At 39.1% G+C, this 20,044-nt stretch overlaps 3 protein-coding genes across 19 annotated transcripts; 2 read left to right on the top strand and 1 right to left on the bottom strand.

Annotated features, from left to right (window-relative positions):
• Positions 1–2,821: 2,821 nt before the first annotated feature.
• On the top strand, positions 2,822–12,348 carry LOC124196367 (bestrophin-4-like). Of its 17 annotated transcripts, none has more exons than XM_046591410.1 (16): positions 3,730–3,747; positions 5,003–5,054; positions 5,135–5,767; positions 5,953–6,313; positions 6,411–6,521; positions 6,829–6,952; positions 7,009–7,065; positions 7,135–7,221; positions 7,312–7,345; positions 7,407–7,612; positions 7,697–7,732; positions 7,817–7,942; positions 8,027–8,134; positions 8,206–8,265; positions 8,343–8,461; positions 8,529–9,595. In XM_046591410.1, exons 4-15 carry the CDS (start codon positions 6,204–6,206, stop codon positions 8,394–8,396), a joined length of 1,113 nt encoding a protein of 370 aa, XP_046447366.1. In that variant the 5' UTR covers positions 3,730–3,747; positions 5,003–5,054; positions 5,135–5,767; positions 5,953–6,203; the 3' UTR covers positions 8,397–8,461; positions 8,529–9,595. The 17 variants fall into 17 exon arrangements, with proteins under 17 accessions (XP_046447371.1, XP_046447370.1, XP_046447372.1 ...); XM_046591409.1 differs by lacking the exon at positions 3,730–3,747 and adding an exon at positions 4,391–4,527; XM_046591405.1 differs by lacking the exon at positions 3,730–3,747 and adding an exon at positions 10,271–10,302 and having other exon boundaries at positions 4,889–5,054; positions 8,529–8,617.
• A 194-nt stretch (positions 12,349–12,542) lies between these two features.
• LOC124196364 (helicase SKI2W-like) lies at positions 12,543–17,667 on the top strand. Its single transcript, XM_046591394.1, has 20 exons — positions 12,543–12,661; positions 12,727–13,031; positions 13,115–13,252; positions 13,322–13,567; positions 13,634–13,857; positions 13,930–14,042; positions 14,101–14,422; positions 14,495–14,658; positions 14,735–14,874; positions 14,934–15,163; positions 15,223–15,333; positions 15,398–15,568; positions 15,624–15,845; positions 15,917–16,015; positions 16,077–16,465; positions 16,524–16,728; positions 16,785–16,935; positions 17,001–17,179; positions 17,252–17,392; positions 17,450–17,667. The coding sequence occupies exons 2-20, from the start codon at positions 12,737–12,739 to the stop codon at positions 17,648–17,650; spliced, it is 3,741 nt and encodes a 1,246-aa protein (XP_046447350.1). The 5' UTR covers positions 12,543–12,661; positions 12,727–12,736; the 3' UTR covers positions 17,651–17,667.
• Positions 17,668–17,799: 132 nt separating this feature from the next.
• Positions 17,800–20,029, bottom strand: LOC124196365 (saccharopine dehydrogenase-like oxidoreductase). Its single transcript, XM_046591395.1, has 9 exons — positions 19,601–20,029; positions 19,416–19,518; positions 19,235–19,346; positions 19,100–19,175; positions 18,846–19,022; positions 18,646–18,776; positions 18,337–18,574; positions 18,003–18,265; positions 17,800–17,940 (listed from the first exon to the last, which is right to left on the bottom strand). Exons 1-9 carry the CDS (start codon positions 19,664–19,666, stop codon positions 17,835–17,837), a joined length of 1,272 nt encoding a protein of 423 aa, XP_046447351.1. The 5' UTR covers positions 19,667–20,029; the 3' UTR covers positions 17,800–17,834.
• Between the last annotated feature and the right edge of the window lie 15 nt (positions 20,030–20,044).

Genomic DNA, 20,044 nt, shown 5'->3' with positions numbered 1-20,044 from the left:
CAGAAAACGTTTTTATTTATTTTGTAATTTATTTTTTGTTAAGGATTCTTTTTGATTGGCTAATTTTTACGCTCAGGATTTGGAACAAGTTTTTGGCGCCATGGTAATTCAATTTTCAAATTTCTGTTAGATGGTTTTGATGATTAATTTGTTTTTTCTTCTTAATTGCGGAGTTCAGAGTACCCCTTTAATTTCTATTAGCCTATTAGAGAATATTTGCTATTTTAGTGTAAGGACAAGAGTTACTTAAGAAACCTTGTGAAAATTGTAAGTTAAATTTACCTTTTTGATATCTATCCTATCCATATGTTAAATACTTAAATTAATTCCAATAATTAATTCCAATTATTGTTTGTGCTGTCCTAATTCATAAGTAAAAAATATGTGATTACATAATTCGCGCTTGACGACACGCAGGACCGAACAGGAATGAACAGGAATGGACAGGAATGGACAGGATCGGACAGGAGCAGACAGCCAGACAGGACTTTTTGATCATCTTCAAAATAAGAAAACTAATTGTTAATTAAAATAAGTTTGAATTGATTAATTATTAAAATTATAATTGAACATTATTGCTAAAATAGCAAGGATTGATATTATCTTATTTAAAACAATTTCCGTTAAACAGTTAATTAAAAAATGGGGCAAAATCAGTGGTGACAGGGGTTTGCTGATGAAATTTTGGGATGGCTAGGTTATAAGTAGGGGCTCTCCACCTACCTCAATCATCATACGTTCTGTATTAACCTACGAATACGAACTCAAAAACGAACTCAAAAAAACGGGAATGAATACTCAACCAATTCGAAAACTTCCCGGAACGAAAAAAGAATTTCCTTTAGTCAAATCCAAAATCGACAATAAGAGACCGGTCAAATTGGCAAAACCAACAGTCAATGCGACCAAACCAACGACTTTGAATCCGGATAAAATCAAAATAGTACCAGCTAATTCCACCATGGCTGATGGGGCCCCACAAATGCCCAATAAAGTTGGATTCCGTTTTCAAGGATTTGGCTCGACCTCAATCACGGCAGCCATTCCCAAATCCCAGACTATTCGTCCATTACCAACTCATTTGGACAAAAAGCTCCATCCACGTGATTGGACTTTTTCCCCGAAACCTGAATTGACAAGCGCTGCTAAAAAGACTGACGGGACAGATTTGAAACCGAAACCATTCAAAGCCAACCCTGTTCCCAGCAGCCACTACAATAAGCCTTACCAAACTCCTAAGAAAAGCAAGACTGTAATGACCAATAAACCTGACGCTAAGAAGACGGGCGGGACAGATTTGAAACCTTTCAGAGCCAATCCTGTTCTCTCGACTCCCAAGATAACCAAGACTGAAGTGGCCAAGAAAGCAAACGCTCCCGGACTTGTAAACCGAATGTAGCACTCGATGATCGACCCAATTTTGCATCCGCACAGTGAAACATCCCCTGAAACAGTTCCTTTACCCGACAAGAAGAAAAATGTTGACAATTTCACGAGCAGAAAGCAATTCCGAGCCAAACCTGCTCCTCCCACGACTCAGAAACCGTCGATCCCAGTAGTGCCCCAAAAACGCCTACCTGTCAGGAATGTAAAAAGCATGAAACATTTGGATGCGGATGAAAAGCCTGAGCTGCAGGAATTTGAGTTGATTGAAAAGGCAATTCATCAACAAGTGGATGCCCACAAAGAGATGACTCCGTCTCATTCCCTGAATAAAATTGGACACGGAGAAGAAGATGTTGTCCACAACGCTGACTTACCCGACCATCCCGGATTGGCTAGCCGAATGTGGCACTCGATGGTCGATCCGATTTTGCATAAAAAACAGGAACCGGATGAGAAATCTATCGCAGAAAACGATGCTGAAGAAAAACCGGATGAAAAGAAGTTGGATGTCCAGGACGAGGTCGTTGATGAGGATCCCCAAACACCAGAAGCCGACACCTCAGAGAAATCTGACCTGGATGTTGAATTGCCGTCCATTCCGGAAGCACACCATGTCAAAAAGATAACAAAGGAAATTGTGATTGAAGCAGCAGTACCGGATGAAAATGAGATTGCACCAAACCCAGAGGCCGATCTGGATCCAACAAGAGAGGCTGTTGAGATTTCGCCATTCGCTCGGATAGTTAAATCTCGGTTGGAGACGGAAGCTGCTGCTGGTACCCGGAAGGTAAGGAGGCGACGCGACAAGAAACGGCGTCATTCTGAGAGTCATTTGCCTAGACCGCAACATTCTGAAGAGAAACGCGAAAAGCCCGAGGAACCCGTCCGTCCGGGACTACTAAGACGCGCCGTGGGGGGAATCAGTTCGACTGCGCTGTCTGCCGGTAGGTCGGTGTTGTATGGTGTTGAATCGGTGTTGTCGGGTGTTGGATCGGTGGTCGGTTTAGGGAGACGAGACAGGACACGGATTTCTATTCCCGAAGAACCGGCTGCTAAGACTGAAAAGAAGCATCGTCATCATAAGAAAAAGTCTCATGAGAAGCGTACAGGAAAGGATCTGTAAGTGACGGCGGAATCAGGAAGGAACGAGGAGGAACGGAGGAGGAACGGAGGAGGAACGGAGGAGGAACGGAGGAGATGCTTGAGCAACGACTGATTTATTAACTGTTTTCTAGATTGTCAGTCATAAAATGAAATTTCTCTCAATTCAATAAAATAGAATTCAATCCAAATTCAATTTGTTTTCTCAATTAATTTTATTACAAATTTATAACAAGTAAAATAGTTTTGATTAAAAGCCAGAATGTCGATTACTGATAACTGATTTCTATCGATATCTTAGCATGGCTATAGGCTATTGGCTAATTAGAATTGGTGTCGTCTGCTTTCGTTTGGAAAGAAGAGCAACATGGTCGAAGAGACGAGGTTTAACTTTATCGAGGCTTTAGTATTATAACCATGCTTAAGCCTACAATACCATGCTTTAAGTTTAATAAGAAAACGGGACGATCAATTTTTGGGAAACGTACGTGGCAGCATGATGAATAGCACAACGAATAAAATTACGAAAATGTGGTCGTCTTGTCAACTCAGGTCGCGTATCTTTATGGAATCGCTTCATACACACTCCATGCTGTTTACCAGGTAATACATTAAACTAAGAATATAATTATAATCGATTTATGGGAGCTGAAATAGAAGAGAAACCTGCTTTTAATTTGGGTAATCTAGTTTCTGGTTTACATTAATGATATGTGCCCCGTTAATCCATGGCAGTTTGTTCACACTACCTTCTTTGTGCAGATTTGAGGCCTTAACTAGCCATCTTAACAACACAACATGCAAGTTTTGCTTGTGCAGGTGTCAACCTGTCACCAGCAACAATCTCGCTATCATAGCTTGAGTAATGACTTTCGTTACTTTTATTCCTGGGACCTGCTTTAAAATTATGATGCATGACTTGCATGAATTCAGCGCATTACATGGGAACCTTATATTCTCCTGTTTATTATGGTGTAACTATTGTCTCATTTTAAATGTTTCCTTCTAATTGTTTAACGTAACACATTTTTTTTTTTTTCTTTAGATAAACAGCATCCCGTTTGATGGAAGAAACTATCGTGTCTGTCGAGTTACGGATTCTTCTCCACCCTTTCTTTAAATTTCCTCGTGTACACCCATTTGAGTCTGGGGGTATTCACGAGGACCCCCTTTTTCCTATCCTGCCTGGTGGGATTCAAATTCAATTCTTCAACGGATGGAGCACTTGTGGAGGCCTGGCCGTATTTCCCGGGCTCTAAGGTAGGACAAATTTAGCTAAAAATTCTACTCTGGTGGTGTTGATTATATAGTGACATGATGGTAAATGCGGGTAATGGTAATCGAATCCCAAGTTCAAACAACAGAAGTGAGTCAATGAGGTGTTGGAACTTTTGGAATGGATTTTGTATTTCTTATTTAAGCTGGCGCGACACAATTAGAGATTCATCACGGCGAGTGCGAAACTATTCTATATGCGACGTGCCATAAAACGTGCGACGGGATGCTCGTCCAGCAGGTCGGTCAGATTGGCCAGAGGTTTATCACCGTTGAATTCGTAAGTTGCGTAATCAATGGTCCGCATCGTCTCCAGGCCGTTTTTAGAAGCAGCTTTGGCACTGTATTGACTCACCGCCGAACATTTGACAGCTCCGGCGTTGTTGGCCTTAGCCAAGTCGAGTGACAGAGTCGCTAACGCTGTTGCTAGGCCCAGTTGGCCATACGTTTTGTCGACTGACATAATCCAAAGTTCAAAAATTGTCTTGGTGTTGTAAGTCGCAAACAGATCAATGCCTCGTTCGAGGTCGTCAATTAGTGACACAATCAGTAGTGGCTTTTCTTGAGGTGGTGGTTGAGCTGAATGATCATTGGCCTCGGATTTTTCTATTAATTTGTTTAGTGCAATAGCCACCAGCCGGCCAGTCGAATCGCGCATGGTCAACGATACCGGATTTTTCTCGCAGCTGGACAAATTTTTGTGCGTACTTTCACGGACACGTTTATCTATATCGATTTTTCCACCGTTGACCAAGTAACATGCAGGTGAGATTGAGTTAAAGTGTTGTTTCCTAAATTCAACCACTTCCGCAAAGTCGTCCAATCGGGCCAAATCAATTGTGAACGCTCGCCCGTCCTCTACAGCAAAATTCCTTGGAAACGAATTCATATTGGCACTGTCATTTAAATGGGGAAACACAAAGCTTTCGATTAAAAAATTAAAATATTAGAAAATCACGCGCGAGAATAAATGTCGACCTTTTAGCTTAGGAACCTGGGAAGTAGATAACGTAAGGCTACACTTGTTCGCTTGTTGTAAGTGACTAAAGGTGATTGTTGAGATTTCTTTCGCTGCTGCTAGATAGTGGCCATGACGACCATATCTTAACCTGACCATAAAAGGACTCGAAAATAAACCCAGGAATCCAAAGCGGGAAAAAAAAACTGAATCTTGGCATACGAATTTGAATAGATTTTTCTTTACTACTTGAAATTTGAATTTTGGATTTTATGTCGTTAGATAATATAGAACTTCTTGAAGGATCTCTGCAGATGATACCAACCAACGCTAAGTATAGCTTCTTACAGTTTCCTTACTCCATAACAATGTCCCAAAAAGTATAACGTACTTACTTTCTACTCTTCCATCTAGAGTGTTCTAACATCTATGGGCAATAATTCGTTCATGGAATTCGTCAGTGGTCAGATTTATTCCTGAATCGACGTCAATCGAACCTTGTTCAACTCAACAAACAACCGGAGGCTTGCATTTGAAAAAACACCCTGACCCCAGCCATCGTACAATGTCGTCATAGCCCCTGAGATATGTATGCGTAATCGTCGATTGGTGACTTTCAAAAGAATCGCAACTCCGCAGGTATAGAGTGGAAAAGTCCAGTTTTAACAGCGCGTTATCGATTTCATACATTTAATGCCAAGAACTCATTCCTCACGACAACGGAACATAGGGACATGCGACAAGAATGAGCTAATTAGTCGCAGGGAACAAAGCCCTGAAGGAGATTCCTGACTACAGACAGCACTCAGGGGACACTTGACCGTTGGTACTTTCATTCAAAGCACATTTGCATAGTATTGCATGTCTGTAGTATGTTGGCACTTGGGTTACTGTTCATTCAGTAGAATAGAGCGGAAAACCGCAATCCGCAAATACAGTTACGAAGATGCGTTCTGTAACATCCCACCTGGAGAAATTGGGAGTTCATTGTCCTTGATAAATACTTCCTAGATCGTCGAGTCTTGTGGGCTTGGGGCATTGCATTAAGTATGTATATTCACCGGTCTCTATAAAGTTGAACAAAAGCATGAAAGTACTTCGGACTCTTCAAAAAAACAAGTCCAGCAAGTTTTCAGAGTATAATTTAGTTGTCTTCTTTCTCTATTTTGCTGCTGTTCTTCGGCCACCGCATCAGAATAATGTTATTCCTTTTTTTTTTTTTTCTGAGCAAGGCCAACGGAAGCCAACGGGCGAATTCCGTAATTTTTATTTTTATACGTAGTTTGGGCGATCTTCTGGAACTCGACACACGTGATGGGACCCGGCCATATTTGAGAGAAACAATCCGTCTAGTAGTAACCAAGAATCCGTGAAGAACGGCTGGGCGCTGGAAAACGGCTGGTATCGCGGTGAAGTTGTCGTGGATAGTTTTTGATTGTTTCAACATTGGCTCGTGTGATTGAATCGGAAATTATTGTGCACGATGCACGGTAAAGTCGTTCGCCAAGTGAGCCAAGTTCCATCGGTGCTTGCCTTTAATCAAACTTCACCCGACGCTAACCGTTTCGGTGAATCCATTCGCATACTTTTACGGTAAACAATCGCCAACATGAATGAATGAATCAGATTTTATGTAGCGGCAGTTGATATTTTAGATTGCGCTTGATAACGATTTCTTATTTAATTGCAGCTGGAAGGGAAGCATCTACAAGACAATATGGAAAGACTTGTTGGTTTATTACGCTCTGTATTACCTGCTCACCATTTTACACAAATATGTGCTCGACGACGACGGAAAAAAGTAAGTTTTACATTGAATTGCAAATTTGTCATTTTTCAGTTAGAATTTACGCTCAGGGCCAACGTTAGATCGATGACCATCAGTCTTTGTTCGCACGAAATAGCACCACCAAAAGGTTTTTCTTGGAGAAAAAAAAATACCCAAGTCCTTGGGCGTAAATCTATTGAGTGTAACCATAGCGAATTGTGTACTGTGGCTTGTAACGGCCATGGTCTTATTTAAATCAGTTAATGCGTAATCAATAATCGGGCTAGGTATGCACATTCACAAGTCATGATGGTTTTACTTTTGATTCTCCCATTTGCAGAGCCTTCGTGGCATTGGCAAAATACTGTCTGCGGAATTCCAATTCCATTAACCTCATGATTATGTTGTCCTTCTTTACAACGACGGCTCTCCAACGTCTCTTTACTATGCAAACAATGGTTCCGGTAATATGGAAAAAAAAAAAAAAAAAAAAAAATTTAATAAAAAAAATTTAAATCAGGGAACGGCGAAAGTCATAACATTTTTCATCATGTCACTCAAAACAAATTTGCCTGAGGTAATTTCTTAAATATACGATTTACTGTGCGATCTCTATAAAAGCAAATGACATCGTGTGATTGTGAAGGGTCCGATCATTGTTGAGCAATTTGCACGCTGGACGGTACTGGCCTGGATACTCACTTTCCGCGTTGTTTGTAAACCTCTAAGAGCGGTTCGTTAATTTTTGGTTTTATTAGAATTAATTTCTATATCTCATTAATTTTTACGTTTTAATTGTTTCTTCATTTTTCCTGAATTTTAGTTATTCCCTGACATGATTTCTCTTCAGGTGGCTGGTAATGCTGATATTGGAGTTTCCAGTGATTTATTTTATTTAACATTAATTTAACTCATCAGGTATCATTCGAGAGAAAGAGAGATGCATTTTGGAGAGGGTAGAGACGGAGCACAACACGACACCTCGCGCTTTGGTGGTCATCGACTGGATGATTTTATTACTAAAAGAAACCGCGATACACAACCGTTTCACTGAAAAGTCCAATCACCTTAAAGTTCTGGATATTGTGATGTCATTCAAGAAAAGCTGCGGAAACACGATCAAAGTATGATCTTTTTTTGTGTTTTTCCTTTCGTTTTAAATGAAACTGACACTATTGTAAAATTTATTTGCAATGGAATCCACGTAGTTTGCAACCAAAAATATTCCGTACGCCCTTATCCAGGTAATGAATGAGAGTGAAGTTGACCGTTTGAATAATCTCATCTTTAAAAATAATTCATTTAATTTGAAATGTTTTTTTTTTTAGGCTGCCATTATTGTCGTGTACACGTACGGATTGGTAACGTTAATGGCTCGTAATTTTGAAGAGGCGGCCAGCAGTGGGTTCATGGAAGGAATTGTTAATTTTTTCCCCGTGATTCCCAGCATGCAGGTTTCTATTTTGTTTTCCTAAAATACCGTACGTTTGTTTACTTATTTTGTGAGAATCTTATTGTTTTTCTGTTTTCCTAACCAGTTTTTCATTTTTCTCATCTGGCTGAATTTTGGCCGAGTGGCCGTGAATCCCTTCGGAACCGACGAGGATGATATTGACGTCAAGCTGCTACTAGAGACACATATCCAGGTATTCCTCTTAATGCATTTCATTCTGCAGTCGGATTGCAGAAGCGAATTTTCATCTTTTTACATCCATAGGATTCTTATCGATTGGGAAATCTTTATACTCAGGAATTGGATCACATTTTTGGCGCTATGGTTCGTCAAGTTATTAATTACTATGTATACAAGATTTCCCCACTAATTCATTTGTCCTTTTTTTAATTTTCATTTAGCCCCAGAAGCAATACAATGAAGCATCTTCCCTTCAAACTGCTGCTCCCATTTAGATGAGCATACTTCAACAGCATATAAACGGTGTTTACAATCCTAAGAACGTGTAACACGTCAACATGTAAATAAATCAAATTTTTTGTGATCTTCAAAATTCAACATTCAACTTTCTTGCCGATTTAATATAGTACTATAAGGGTTTAACAGAAAATAAGCTCCAAGGATCAGAAAAAAGAGGGTCAGCCAATGTTCCTTTATTGCCCGCCAACAACTCCTGGTAAGCCCTTATGAAGAATTCAATTATTATTTCGCCAGTTCAGAGGTAGGCCAAAAAACATTTTATCCGAATTACGTTTTTGTTACAAAGTCCCTTCTCGATAACGCTATTTGAAACGTTTGATCCAGTGCCAATGAGAATCACAAATTTTGGCCAACCGAAATGCAAAGTAGATTTTTTTAGCATCCGTGTTTCTTACAAACTCCGCGCGGAGAATGCAAATAAAAACAGACGTTTGTTGTATAAGGATTCGTTGGTCAAGGAAATTGATTGTTTGTCGTAGGACAACTATCGTAATCCTCTCACGATAAGTCCAAGGATTCCGGATTGTATTTCGCAACGGATGCGGTGTGCCACACTTTTTAGGTTGAACCAAATATTTGGAGACGTTGACAAAGTGTTAGCTATTTCTTTAGTTACCAATCTAAATGTAAATTCATGTCTGACTGAATCTGCCCAAATTCCATTTTCCGATTTCCCCCAAGATATAATTCAATCAAATCCATCCATCGCTCAGAATACCCCAAGGTTAATTCAGTGGAAAGTTCCCAATAAGGATAAACGTGTGACCTGAATGCAAAGTATACTATATATTTCAGCTGAGATCTGCGTCAACGCAAACTGGTTTTCCTGATATGTTCAGATGTAAAGAATCTATAAGCAATAGATTCTTAATGGATCTAATTATAATTAAGAGATTGACACAATTACGAATGCTGGCAATCAGAGCTCCTGTATCTAAATCTTCCCATTTCAATAACGTAAATATGAAGGCCCCTCTCTCGCCTTTTCATTTTACTCGCGATTCAGAATATCGGCTAATTTAAAATAATACCATAAAATAATACTGGTTCCGTAATTAACTAATCATTATTCATAACACTCTTGCAAGCATATTCGGTTTAATAAATCATCTTTATTCCTCAATTCCTTTCCATTCGATGGCATTCTACGCAACAAATACCTGCTGATGTTTGGTTTTTGGTTTTTGTTTTTTGTTTTAAGAAAAACAATGCAACTGTTACCTGTGCCAACAAAACGTAGCCAACTCGTTTCATTTTTAAAAGGGGATTGTCTGATTTTTTTTCTCATACACTACCCTATTTTTGTTGTTTCGTTTTAGGAAGGTGAGCGGATCCCAGCGGGTTTATTCCGCTTGCGTTTATAGGGGAAACCCACCGATGTTTTGTTGACTAATCTCACGCTCTCCACGCGAGTGCTGGTGTCTGGTGCTTATTTAAAAGCGAAAACTCTTTAGTTGTAACAGGTCTGTTCCTATGTTGTCTGGCACTGGTCGTGACGTTCAAATCATCGTTTACGAATCTCGTCTGTCCAGAATAGTGCGTGTTATTGTTTTAACTTATGAAAATTCTGTTACCAACAGCACCATGCTAAAGTCCGTCGGTAATCTAGAGCGCACAGTTAGTCAAGTTCCATCAGTCATTGCGTTTAATCAAACTGCTCCTGAAGCTAACAGCATCGGTGAATCCATTCGTGTTCTCTTACGGTACGCATCAATCAAGGGCCAATGTGTTGTGGTGTTATATATGTATATTTCTCTAACCAATTTGTTTTTCTCGATAATAATTAATTAGCTATATTAAGTGGCATAATCAAGATTTTTTAAATCATTGTTTCTTTGTATAATTTTAGATGGAGAGGAAGTATCTACAAGAAAATATGGAAGCAACTGTTGGTGTACTATTTACTTTATTACATGTTAACCATCTTGCACAATTTCGTACTCGACGAAGACGGAAAAACGTGAGTTATAGTTATGCGATTTGTGAGTAGAATTTGAACAGTGAATCTAGGTCGTATATTGTCCTATTTTATTCAGGGCCGAAATTAGCCGCCCACTGGTTTGTTCGCACAGGGTGTAAATGATAGGGCTACTTTGTTTTTTGTTTGTTTGAAATAAATAGTCAAGGGCGCCAAGAGTGCAATGTGTACGTGGTGTAGCGCTAAAGACTTAACAATTTCACATGAACGCCGTTTTCGTGTAGGAATTGACCTTGATCTTATTTGACAAACAAAAAGATTAAACCAGCAATAATAATTCCTTACTTGTGGTTTTTGTACTTTTGAAATTTGTAGAGCATTTGTTGCGCTGGCGAAATATTGCAACAAAAATTCCAATTCCATTAATCTCATGATCATGCTAACCTTCTTTACGACAACGGCCATGCAGCGTCTATTTGCTTTGCAAACAATGATTCCTGGGACGGCTAAAGTTATCACTTATTTCATTTTGTCGCTCAAGCAAAATTTGCCTGAAGTAAGTAAAAGCGAACACGATTCTCTTTATCATGTAATAATGTTCATTCTAATTGGTCTAATTATTGTTAAGGGGCCCGTCATCGTCGAACAATTCGCCCGGTGGGCGGTCCTAGCCTGGATACTCACATTCCGTGTTGTTTGTAAACCTTTGAGAAAGGTCAGTTATAAATTTTTGTTTCCTGTTATTGGTTTTGATATTGATTTTGGTTGTATTTCATTTGTTTGTTTTTCTACAGATGTTCCCCGACATGATTTCTCTTCAGATGGCTGGTAATGAGAAAATATGGATAATGATTATGAGAAATACGGACGCACGGCCTTCATTTGATTCATTCAGTGGGATTTTTCTTCTCGTTCTAGGAATTATAAAAGAGAAAGAACGAATAATCTTGGAAAGAGTGGAGACCGAACGTAACAAGACACCGCGCGCTTTAATGGTCATCGACTGGATGTTTTTGTTACTAAAAGAATGCTCGATACAAAATCGATTTATGGAGAACTCCAATTTCCTTAAATGTGCTGATGCAGTAATGGTCTTCAAGAAAAATTGCGGAAACACCATCAAAGTACGGTTTAGTGATTTATTTTACTCACATTAAATAGATTAAATAACTCGTATTCCATTAAATATTCTCTGGGGGAAAAGATTGCAACGAAGAATATTCCATGCGCCCTTATTCAGGTAATAATGACATTCATTGTGACAATGACATAATGACAAATCATAATGACAATCACATGACAACTTTGTGTTATTGCCTATACATTTACTTTTTAACCTGAATTGTTTATCAAAGGCTGTAATAATCGTCGTCTATACTTACGGTTTGGTTACGTTAATGGCCCGTAATGTTGAAGAGGCGTCCAGCTGTGAATTCTTGGAAGTTGTCGTGAATTATTTTCCCGTGATTCCCAGCATGCAGGTTATTACAGAAATTCTACATAAGCAAAATTATTTGCTGTCGATATAAGGTCTAAAGAAAAATGTCTGTTATTTTCAGTTTTTCATTTTTCTTATTTGGCTAAATTTCGGTCGAGTAGCTGTAAATCCCTTTGGGGCTGATGAAGATGATATCGACGTGAAACTTTTACTCGAGAACCATATCCAGGTATTTTTCTTGTGCATAAATGATGTTGATTGATTGGTGCGAGGTACGAGAGTTCAACTATACACTGATGCGGTATGTTTGCAATAGGATTCTATTCGATTGACGCATCTCTACACCCAGGATCTGGAACACGTCTTTGGTGCCATGGTAAAGGACTTTTTTTTAATGAATTAAATTACTTTTTTTCATTAATCAATGTCTAATATGTTTTTTTGTTTTCATAGCCTGGGAAACAATATCATGAACTATCTTCAGTTCAAACAAATGCGCTCCCTATTTAAAAATAAGCCTTCCTATTAATATATATTTATAAGTTATAACCAGAGCTATGGAAGCATAAATTGTCTTTTTTGAATTAAAATAAAATGTTGACCCTGACAAGATTGTCTTTGCGTAGTTATTTTTATAGCAAAATTTGAATTGTTTGTCCGTGTTTGACTGTTTGTTATGAATTTTGAATTTGAATGACAATCGCTTCTACCGCCACCTGTAGGGCTCTTTTGTCATTGCTTTCTACGTTTCGTGGAATAAAAATATACAAGGCGCGGAATCATAACAAACATATCTGTTAAAGCCTAAAATTTTATTATATGAAAACGTTTGAGACATTTCATAAATCATTGTTGGAGAATCCATCGCTCTTTATTGAGCTGTATAGTGCTGTAACCGATAACAGCTTTAAAACTATATTGGTAATTAATAAGCACCACAAAATTGTTCAGACTCAGAAATGGACGGCCTACCCTTTGGAGCACCACCTATTCTTGTGGAAATGAAATCCCAAGTCCAAAATTATTTAGAAAATCCCCAGCTTCTTCCTATTCATGATCTTGAAATGGTCCAGCAATACTGGAAACATGATGCCAACATGAAGCAACTGTGCCAGACTGAAGTTGCTGCAACCCCGACTACCTTGTTGGTTGAGAGAGACATCAATACTGGAGCCTTGGCAGAAGTTGTTGAAATTGTCACTCCTCATGCAGGAATGACAAACAAAACATCAATGTCTTTACAAAGGATTCCAGGTATTGACTAAAATAAAATGAATTTTATTTTATGGCTGTTCATTACTGATGATGGCGCTTTTTTGTGTGAATTGCATTTTAAGGACCACCAAGTGAATGGGTTCGAGGTAGTGCAAGTAATGTGCCATTCTGGCCTGGTGGATTAGAGTGGAATCCATCGGAAACCATGTCAGATTTGCTTCAGATGGATGAACTGTTGGAGGAATTGTGCTTCAAAAAGGGTATTTCATTAAAATGTCTAAATGTCTCTTAAGTTGCAACTTTAAAACTCTGGGTGTTGTTTATTCTAGATCTAAAAACAGTTCCACCAGGATTCAAAAATGGAATGAATTTTGGCTCGAGTGATGTCAACCTTAATCTAGCATCATCTCTAAAACCATTGAAGTCGAAACCGAACGACCAGCAAGAAGACTCTAAATTAATCGTCGAATCTGACAGCACATCTGTTATTGACTTGGCTGATTTGCTCAAAGAGAAGGGATCCATTTTCAAATGGATTGAAGAAGAGCCACTTCTCTCAAAGAAAAACAACTTTGGTGATTTAAATCCATTTATATTTCTTCTATAGTTTTGCAAATAATGAGATGTTATCGGCCGAGTAGCTGAAAAGAAGCCGATTGCTATGTCGGAGAACGAAAATGAAAATTTCGATGACATTCCAGTAGTAGACATTTCTAAAGTACTAAGCTTGTCAGAGAAACAGAAATTGAAGTCGACTGATTGGGCGGAGATAATTGATGTATCGTCTTCGCTGGAAAACTTCAATGATCTTGTTCCGAACCCCGCGTTTACTTGGCCTTTCGAGCTCGACAGATTTCAAAAACACGTACGAAATTTTATTGTTATAAGTACTTTATATTTGTCAGATATTTAAAGAATTCCATGTCTTATTTTCTAGGCTATTATTCATCTCGAGAAAGGAGAAGATGTGTTTATTGCTGCTCACACTTCTGCAGGAAAAACTGTCGTAGCCGAATACGCAATCGCTCTATCTCAAAAACATATGACGAGGTGAAGTTTAAACAAACCTTTTTCATTGAGAAACATTAAATCAACTTTTACATTTCAGAGCAATCTACACTTCACCTATTAAAGCCTTGTCTAACCAAAAATTCCGAGACTTTAAAACTACTTTCACCGATGTGGGGCTTTTGACTGGTGACGTTCAGATCAATGCCAAAGCTACGTGCCTCATCATGACGACAGAAATCCTTCGTTCTATGCTCTATAATGGTTCTGACATCATTCGTGATTTGGAATGGGTTATCTTCGACGAGGTTCATTACATTAATGACAGTGAACGTGGTGTGGTTTGGGAAGAGGTGCTGATTCTCCTTCCGTCGCATGTCAATATTGTAATGCTCAGCGCTACGGTCCCGAACACCTCAGAAGTAAGCAAAATGGCCAAAATTAATTTATAAGCTTTAAACACATAATATATTTGTTTTTGTTTGTCTTTGTAGTTTGCAACTTGGGTTGGTCGAACAAAAGGACGAAAGATGTATGTTATCAGTACATTGAAGCGACCTGTACCTCTTGAACACTATCTGTATACGGGCTTGACTGGCAAGAGCAAGGACGAACGGTTCCTTATTGTTAACGCTGAAGGAGCTTTCGTCCCCAAAGGGTACGGCTATCCTTCAATTGACAAAGTTTGTTTTTTCTTTCGCTTTCTTTTTACATTATTATTGGGCGTGTTACAGGTACATGGCCGCTATGGAAGCCAAGAAGTCTAAAGAGAAAGATGTCAAACCAGGTGGAGCTGCAGCTGCGGCTGGTAGAGGACGTGGTGTACCAACTAAAGAAGCTGGCAGAGCCCCCGGTGGAGGAGGTGGTCACAAAGGTGCTGCCAATTATTGTAGTTATGTCTACAATTATTTTACAATAAGTTGCATCATTTAGGCTGGGGGCAAGCCCAAGAGAAAAATTTATTGATTGCACTTCTGGACCATCTCAAGAAACAGGATCAATTGCCTGTAGTGGCATTCACTTTTTCGCGCAATCGTTGCGATCAGAATTCATCCCTACTAACATCGGTTGATCTGGTAACAGCTGAGGAACGAGGACGCATTCATCAATTTTTTCAAAAATGCGTGTCTCGATTAAAAGGATCCGATCAAAAACTGCCGCAGGTGTGCGACATCTTAATCATAGCAAATATTTTAGAAATAATATTGAGATTTTCTTCTAGGTAACGAATATGCAGACTCTATTGAAGAGAGGTATTGGCGTCCACCACAGTGGCATATTACCGATTTTGAAAGAGGTAGTAGAGATGCTCTTCCAGGAAGGACTCGTTAAGGTATTGTCTATATTTCTAAATTTTCTGAATCATGAATAAATTAATCATTGTTCACATTTTAAAGCTTCTCTTTGCCACCGAAACATTTGCAATGGGCGTTAACATGCCGGCAAGAACTGTTGTGTTTGATACTATCCGCAAACACGATGGAACGGGATTCCGTAATTTACTTCCGGCGGAGTATATTCAGATGGCTGGTCGTGCTGGACGTCGTGGTCTCGATACAACCGGCACAGTATATATTTATTAAGTTGTCTCTCGATTTCTATTTAAATTCCCTATCTGCCAAGGTCATCATTCTGTGCAAAAATGATGTTCCTGAATCAAGTGAATTGCACGCAATGATGTTGGGACAGCCGATGAAGCTGTCGTCCCAATTTCGTGTTACCTATTCCATGATTCTTAACCTTTTGCGTGTCGAGCATTTACGCGTGGAGGATATGATGAAGCGATCTTTTGGCGAAGACCATCAGCAATCCAAGTTGGGTAAGGTGAAGGAGCAGTTGCAAAAGGTAAAGTAATTATCGCAAAATGTTGTGAATATTGGACTTTCTGTTTAACATAATTTTTTTTTAAATTTTAGCTGTACGATCAAGTCCAAATGATTCCCCAGTTAGCCTGTGATATTTGTACTGACATTGATAGTTACTACAACAATGCTTCTGCCTATCTACGTCTAAAGGTATTTTCGTGTTATGAGCAATTGATTTTACAGGTATACTAATTTTTTGTATCCACTGTAGGAAGAAATGCAGGAAAGTTTATTATCCCATCCTAGTATGGTGCGCGAGATGAACCCTGGGCGAGTTTTGATCGTCCAACATCAATCACGATGCAACAAGCTAGCCATTCTCTTGTCTGTCGATTCGAGATCCAAAGAAAAACTGTACAAGATTCTGTTGCTGGTTAGTGGAGACGGCGAAGTGGCCAACAAAAAGGACGACCTGATCTGGACGAAGATGCTAGGCATCTCACAGTTAAAGAAAGGCTTGTTCTATCCAACATCAAGAGTCAATCATGCCGTTGTGCTCATCAAAGCCAAACAAATTTGGGAAGTGACCAGAACTCAGCTCAAAATCGAGTCAGACAAAATTGTCGCTGATTGGGATAATCGACAAATACCTCGTTTCCGGTATTGCTGAAATATTACATGATAAATTTCAATTCTAATATTTTTTTTAATTTTCCAGAGACAACCCGCCTGGACCAAGTTGCTCCATGGCTGTTCAGGAATTATCACGTCTTTCACAAGCTGCATCCATTGAAGTCATCAATCCACTTCAAGATTGGAAGTGGACAAACATGGATCTAGTGGGAAAGATGCAGGAACTGACAATTCTGTTAAACAGATTGGCGTCCGCAACCTGCACCGCCTGCTCACAGTTCGAGCAACATGTAAAAATATTTTAAGAATTTTAAAAATTTAATTTTTACGTATTTCTTGAATTCAGTTGGAACAAACAAGTGCCTCTATGAGCATCCAAGAAGAGTTACAGAGGACCCAATTCTTATTGTCTGAAGATAGCTTACTACATTCAGCTGAATACCATTCTCGACTCGAAGTCCTAAAAGAGCTTAATTATGTTGATGGCAACGGAACGTGTAAGCAATGTTGAACAGGTTGCAGTGTAATGATAGCCATTCATTTTTTTCCCTCCATATCTCAGTGCAAATGAAGGGCAAAGTGGCTTGCGAAATGGGAAATCACGAACTGATAATTACTGAGCTGGTATTCCACAACGTCCTCACTGAACTGCAACCAGCTGAAATTGCTGCCTTGCTTTCCTGCCTGGTATTTCAGCAAAAGAACGCAAGTGAACCAACAATGACCCCTGTTCTAGAAAAGGTGAAAACTGCATTTTCTTGTATTTGTTTAAATTAGCAACCATTTGCACTAACTCTTCTTTGATTACTATAGGGTCGGTATCGAATTCGAGAGATAGCCGAAAAGATTGGGCGTACGCAACAGGCGTGTGGGTTAAAGGAGGCGGTCGGAGATTTTGTGGACCAGTTTAGGTTCGAGTTGGTAGAAGTTGTTTACGAGTGGGCCAAAGGAATGGTAATTTGCCTTCAACGTACTTGACTTTCTCTGTAATAATGCCTATTTTCCCGATAGCCTTTCGCCGAGATTATGGGGTTGACGGATGTCCAAGAAGGAATGATTGTGCGGTGTATTCAGCGATTAGACGAAACATTGCGTGACGTCCGAGATGCTGCTCGCATCATTGGCGATCCGATTCTCTACCAGAAAATGGGAGAAGCTTCTACAGCAATCAAACGTGACATTGTTTTTGCGGCCAGTTTGTACACCCAATAAATAAAAGCAAGACAAGAGAAAATTGCAAAGAACCACCAATTTAATGCTAGGTAAATGGATTACATTTCCAAACCTTAAGTTAAGTAACAAAAGTAAAGTTTCTTTTTAAAAAACAATATGAATTAATATAGAGGAATAATTTTTCCAACAAGAAAAAGTGCAGCAACAAATGTTTTTCATTTTCTTATAAAGAACTTTTGAGGCCAGTTTCGAATTTGACTCCATATTTGGTTAAACGCTTAATCAGGGAAGTTTTACCAAATGCCGCTCCAGGTGGATACACTCCCCCTCTGTAAAAATACCAAAAAAAAATTGAAATTTACACAACACAGGAAAATTTAGACGTAAGTACTCAGAGGGCAGTTTATCAGCTTCGCGAAGAAGTACAAGAGCGGCTTGTACCAAGCATATTGGTGTGGCAACGTAACCAAGTTCAGGTCCAGACACTTGAACCACCAGCTCTTTCTCGGGGCGATTCTTGTTCACATCCGTCGGCTCTGCCAGTTTCTCGCTCCATCCTTTTCCAGCTAAAGTAAGAACAAATGACGTTCCCTCCATTTCTTTTTTTGTTGGACCTTTGTGGTCAAATGCTCCGAATGAAAACACTTTTGGGTACTATTCAGTCATTCAGACAACAGAAAGTTATGCAATCGTTAAATTCCCCTTTGTTAAAACCAATTACGTACCTTTTCCAGCAAACTGCGTCCGAATTTGAAACTCGCCAAAATACCGAACACGGTAGCCGTTAAGATCATCAGTACAGCCGCAATTAACGAAGGGCATTGTACGTACGCTGACATTTGCACTGGGCGCTTTTTCTCCTTTTCGTAGAAGTACCGCTGAGATCGCATCACAACAGAGCGATCAGATCCAGGAAATGGTAGACACCATGATTTGACGATTGGGTTTTGATGGAGTGGACCCCTTTTTGTTTACAGAAGAGAACATTAATTTTTTTTTTTTTTAAAGGTATTGTTTGAATTTAAATTACACACCTTGATTTTAGCTTTGGTTGACACTCGGGCAACCGCTGAGGGAAAAGCTTCTTGCGCAACGGTTTCAATTCGTTGGCACAAGCGAACCCGTAGATAGCACTCTGCCAAGTTCCGTAGTGAAGATGAAATCCCTGGTGCGTTTAATAAATAATAGCGCATTTAAGACTCGTCTAAATATTTGGTTGTGTGATTAAGCTTACATGTTTGGCCTTGATATTCAAATATGTTTCAACAGAGTTGACTTGCCCATCAAATTCTTGTTCTAGAAAAACAGTTCCCATATCAGCTGGGATACTGTCAAATCCACAAGCACCCACTACATAGCAATTGTTATCACGAGCAGTAGAATTGTAATCCAACTGCATCCTTTCAAGAAACTAAAATCAAGGAGATAATAAAAATAAAAGTTAATTAAATGGAAATTAAGTCAGTTATTTTATTTGTCTAAATTTACTTGAGGCTCCCCACTTATGTCAAGATGACTTGTTCCATTTTCTACACAGGCTTTCACTACAGCTTCTCCATAAAATCTAGACATTCGAGATGCATTATGGTAACACATTAAAAATATGTTTAGTCCTTCACATACCTGTAAGGCCCCACACAGTTTAGAACAATCTTCCCTTTCTTAGCCATCTCACTAAGTGAATTAGGATCACTAACATCTGCCTTGATGACTCCAACATTCGCGAGAGATTTGCCTGCAATAATGTAAAAATAAAATTTATTAAGCAAAAATACAGACAGTGAAATAGCTTATCAAAATTCACCAGTCACTTTCTCAGCTTTTTCCAAAATTTGCTTTAACTTTTCGACATGACGACCAGCAACTGCCCAAGTGAGTTTCTCTTCGTCGGCAACACGAGCTACTTCCTAACGATTAGCAAGAATTAATAAAAAGAATTAATAATTACCTCAACGAATTTTTTTAAATTAATTAAGAATTAATAATTACCTCAACGACATACTGCCCAGTGAATCCCGTCGCACCAAAAATGATCAAATCGTACTCTCGTGCCATATTCGTACTGTGAATCAGCAAAGTTGTAATATGTCTAACTAAACAGTACACTTGCACAAGCTAAATACTAGTTCAGATCCAACTAAATGTTTGACTTTAAAGCAGAGACGAAAAGATTAGATGCTATCAATATCGACCTTTCACTCACTACCAGCGATTGGAACTGACAGTTTATCAATGGCAAAGTCCTAACATTATTAGATAGGACTAGAACGCCTTATTGCGCCTTAGAGGTGGCTTTGCATATCAAATAAAGCGTGTAGGGGGTAGGACGACAAAATTTAGGTTGTCAAAACCAACTAAAAGCGGCTATAAAAAACTTTTTAGGTAACGCCAACCTGGGGAAAAAAAGTCGTTGAGGGCTAACCTTCGTAGTTA

The sequence above is a fragment of the Daphnia pulex genome, chromosome 6, assembly GCF_021134715.1.
Source record: "Daphnia pulex isolate KAP4 chromosome 6, ASM2113471v1".
In the NCBI taxonomy this organism is placed as follows: Eukaryota; Metazoa; Arthropoda; class Branchiopoda; order Diplostraca; family Daphniidae; genus Daphnia; species Daphnia pulex.
The sequence above is the reverse complement of the archived record's forward strand: the minus strand, read 5'-3'. Positions and strand labels throughout refer to the sequence as shown.

Excerpts from the sequence above, each read along its gene's own strand:
- LOC124196367 (XM_046591400.1), top strand. The coding sequence starts at position 9,895 with ATGTTGTCTGGCACTGGTCGTGACGTTCAAATCATCGTTTACGAATCT. Across the intron at positions 10,125-10,270 it reads TCCATTCGTGTTCTCTTACG|ATGGAGAGGAAGTATCTACA; the intron begins GTACGCATCAAT and ends GTATAATTTTAG. Across the intron at positions 12,154-12,230 it reads AACACGTCTTTGGTGCCATG|CCTGGGAAACAATATCATGA; the intron begins GTAAAGGACTTT and ends TTGTTTTCATAG.
- LOC124196364 (XM_046591394.1), top strand. The coding sequence starts at position 12,737 with ATGGACGGCCTACCCTTTGGAGCACCACCTATTCTTGTGGAAATGAAA. Across the intron at positions 14,423-14,494 it reads CGGTCCCGAACACCTCAGAA|TTTGCAACTTGGGTTGGTCG; the intron begins GTAAGCAAAATG and ends TTGTCTTTGTAG. Across the intron at positions 16,016-16,076 it reads CTGCCTATCTACGTCTAAAG|GAAGAAATGCAGGAAAGTTT; the intron begins GTATTTTCGTGT and ends TATCCACTGTAG.
- LOC124196365 (XM_046591395.1), bottom strand. The coding sequence starts at position 19,666 with ATGGCACGAGAGTACGATTTGATCATTTTTGGTGCGACGGGATTCACT. Across the intron at positions 19,347-19,415 it reads AAAAGCTGAGAAAGTGACTG|GCAAATCTCTCGCGAATGTT; the intron begins GTGAATTTTGAT and ends ACATTATTGCAG. Across the intron at positions 18,777-18,845 it reads TGAATATCAAGGCCAAACAT|GGATTTCATCTTCACTACGG; the intron begins GTAAGCTTAATC and ends TAAACGCACCAG.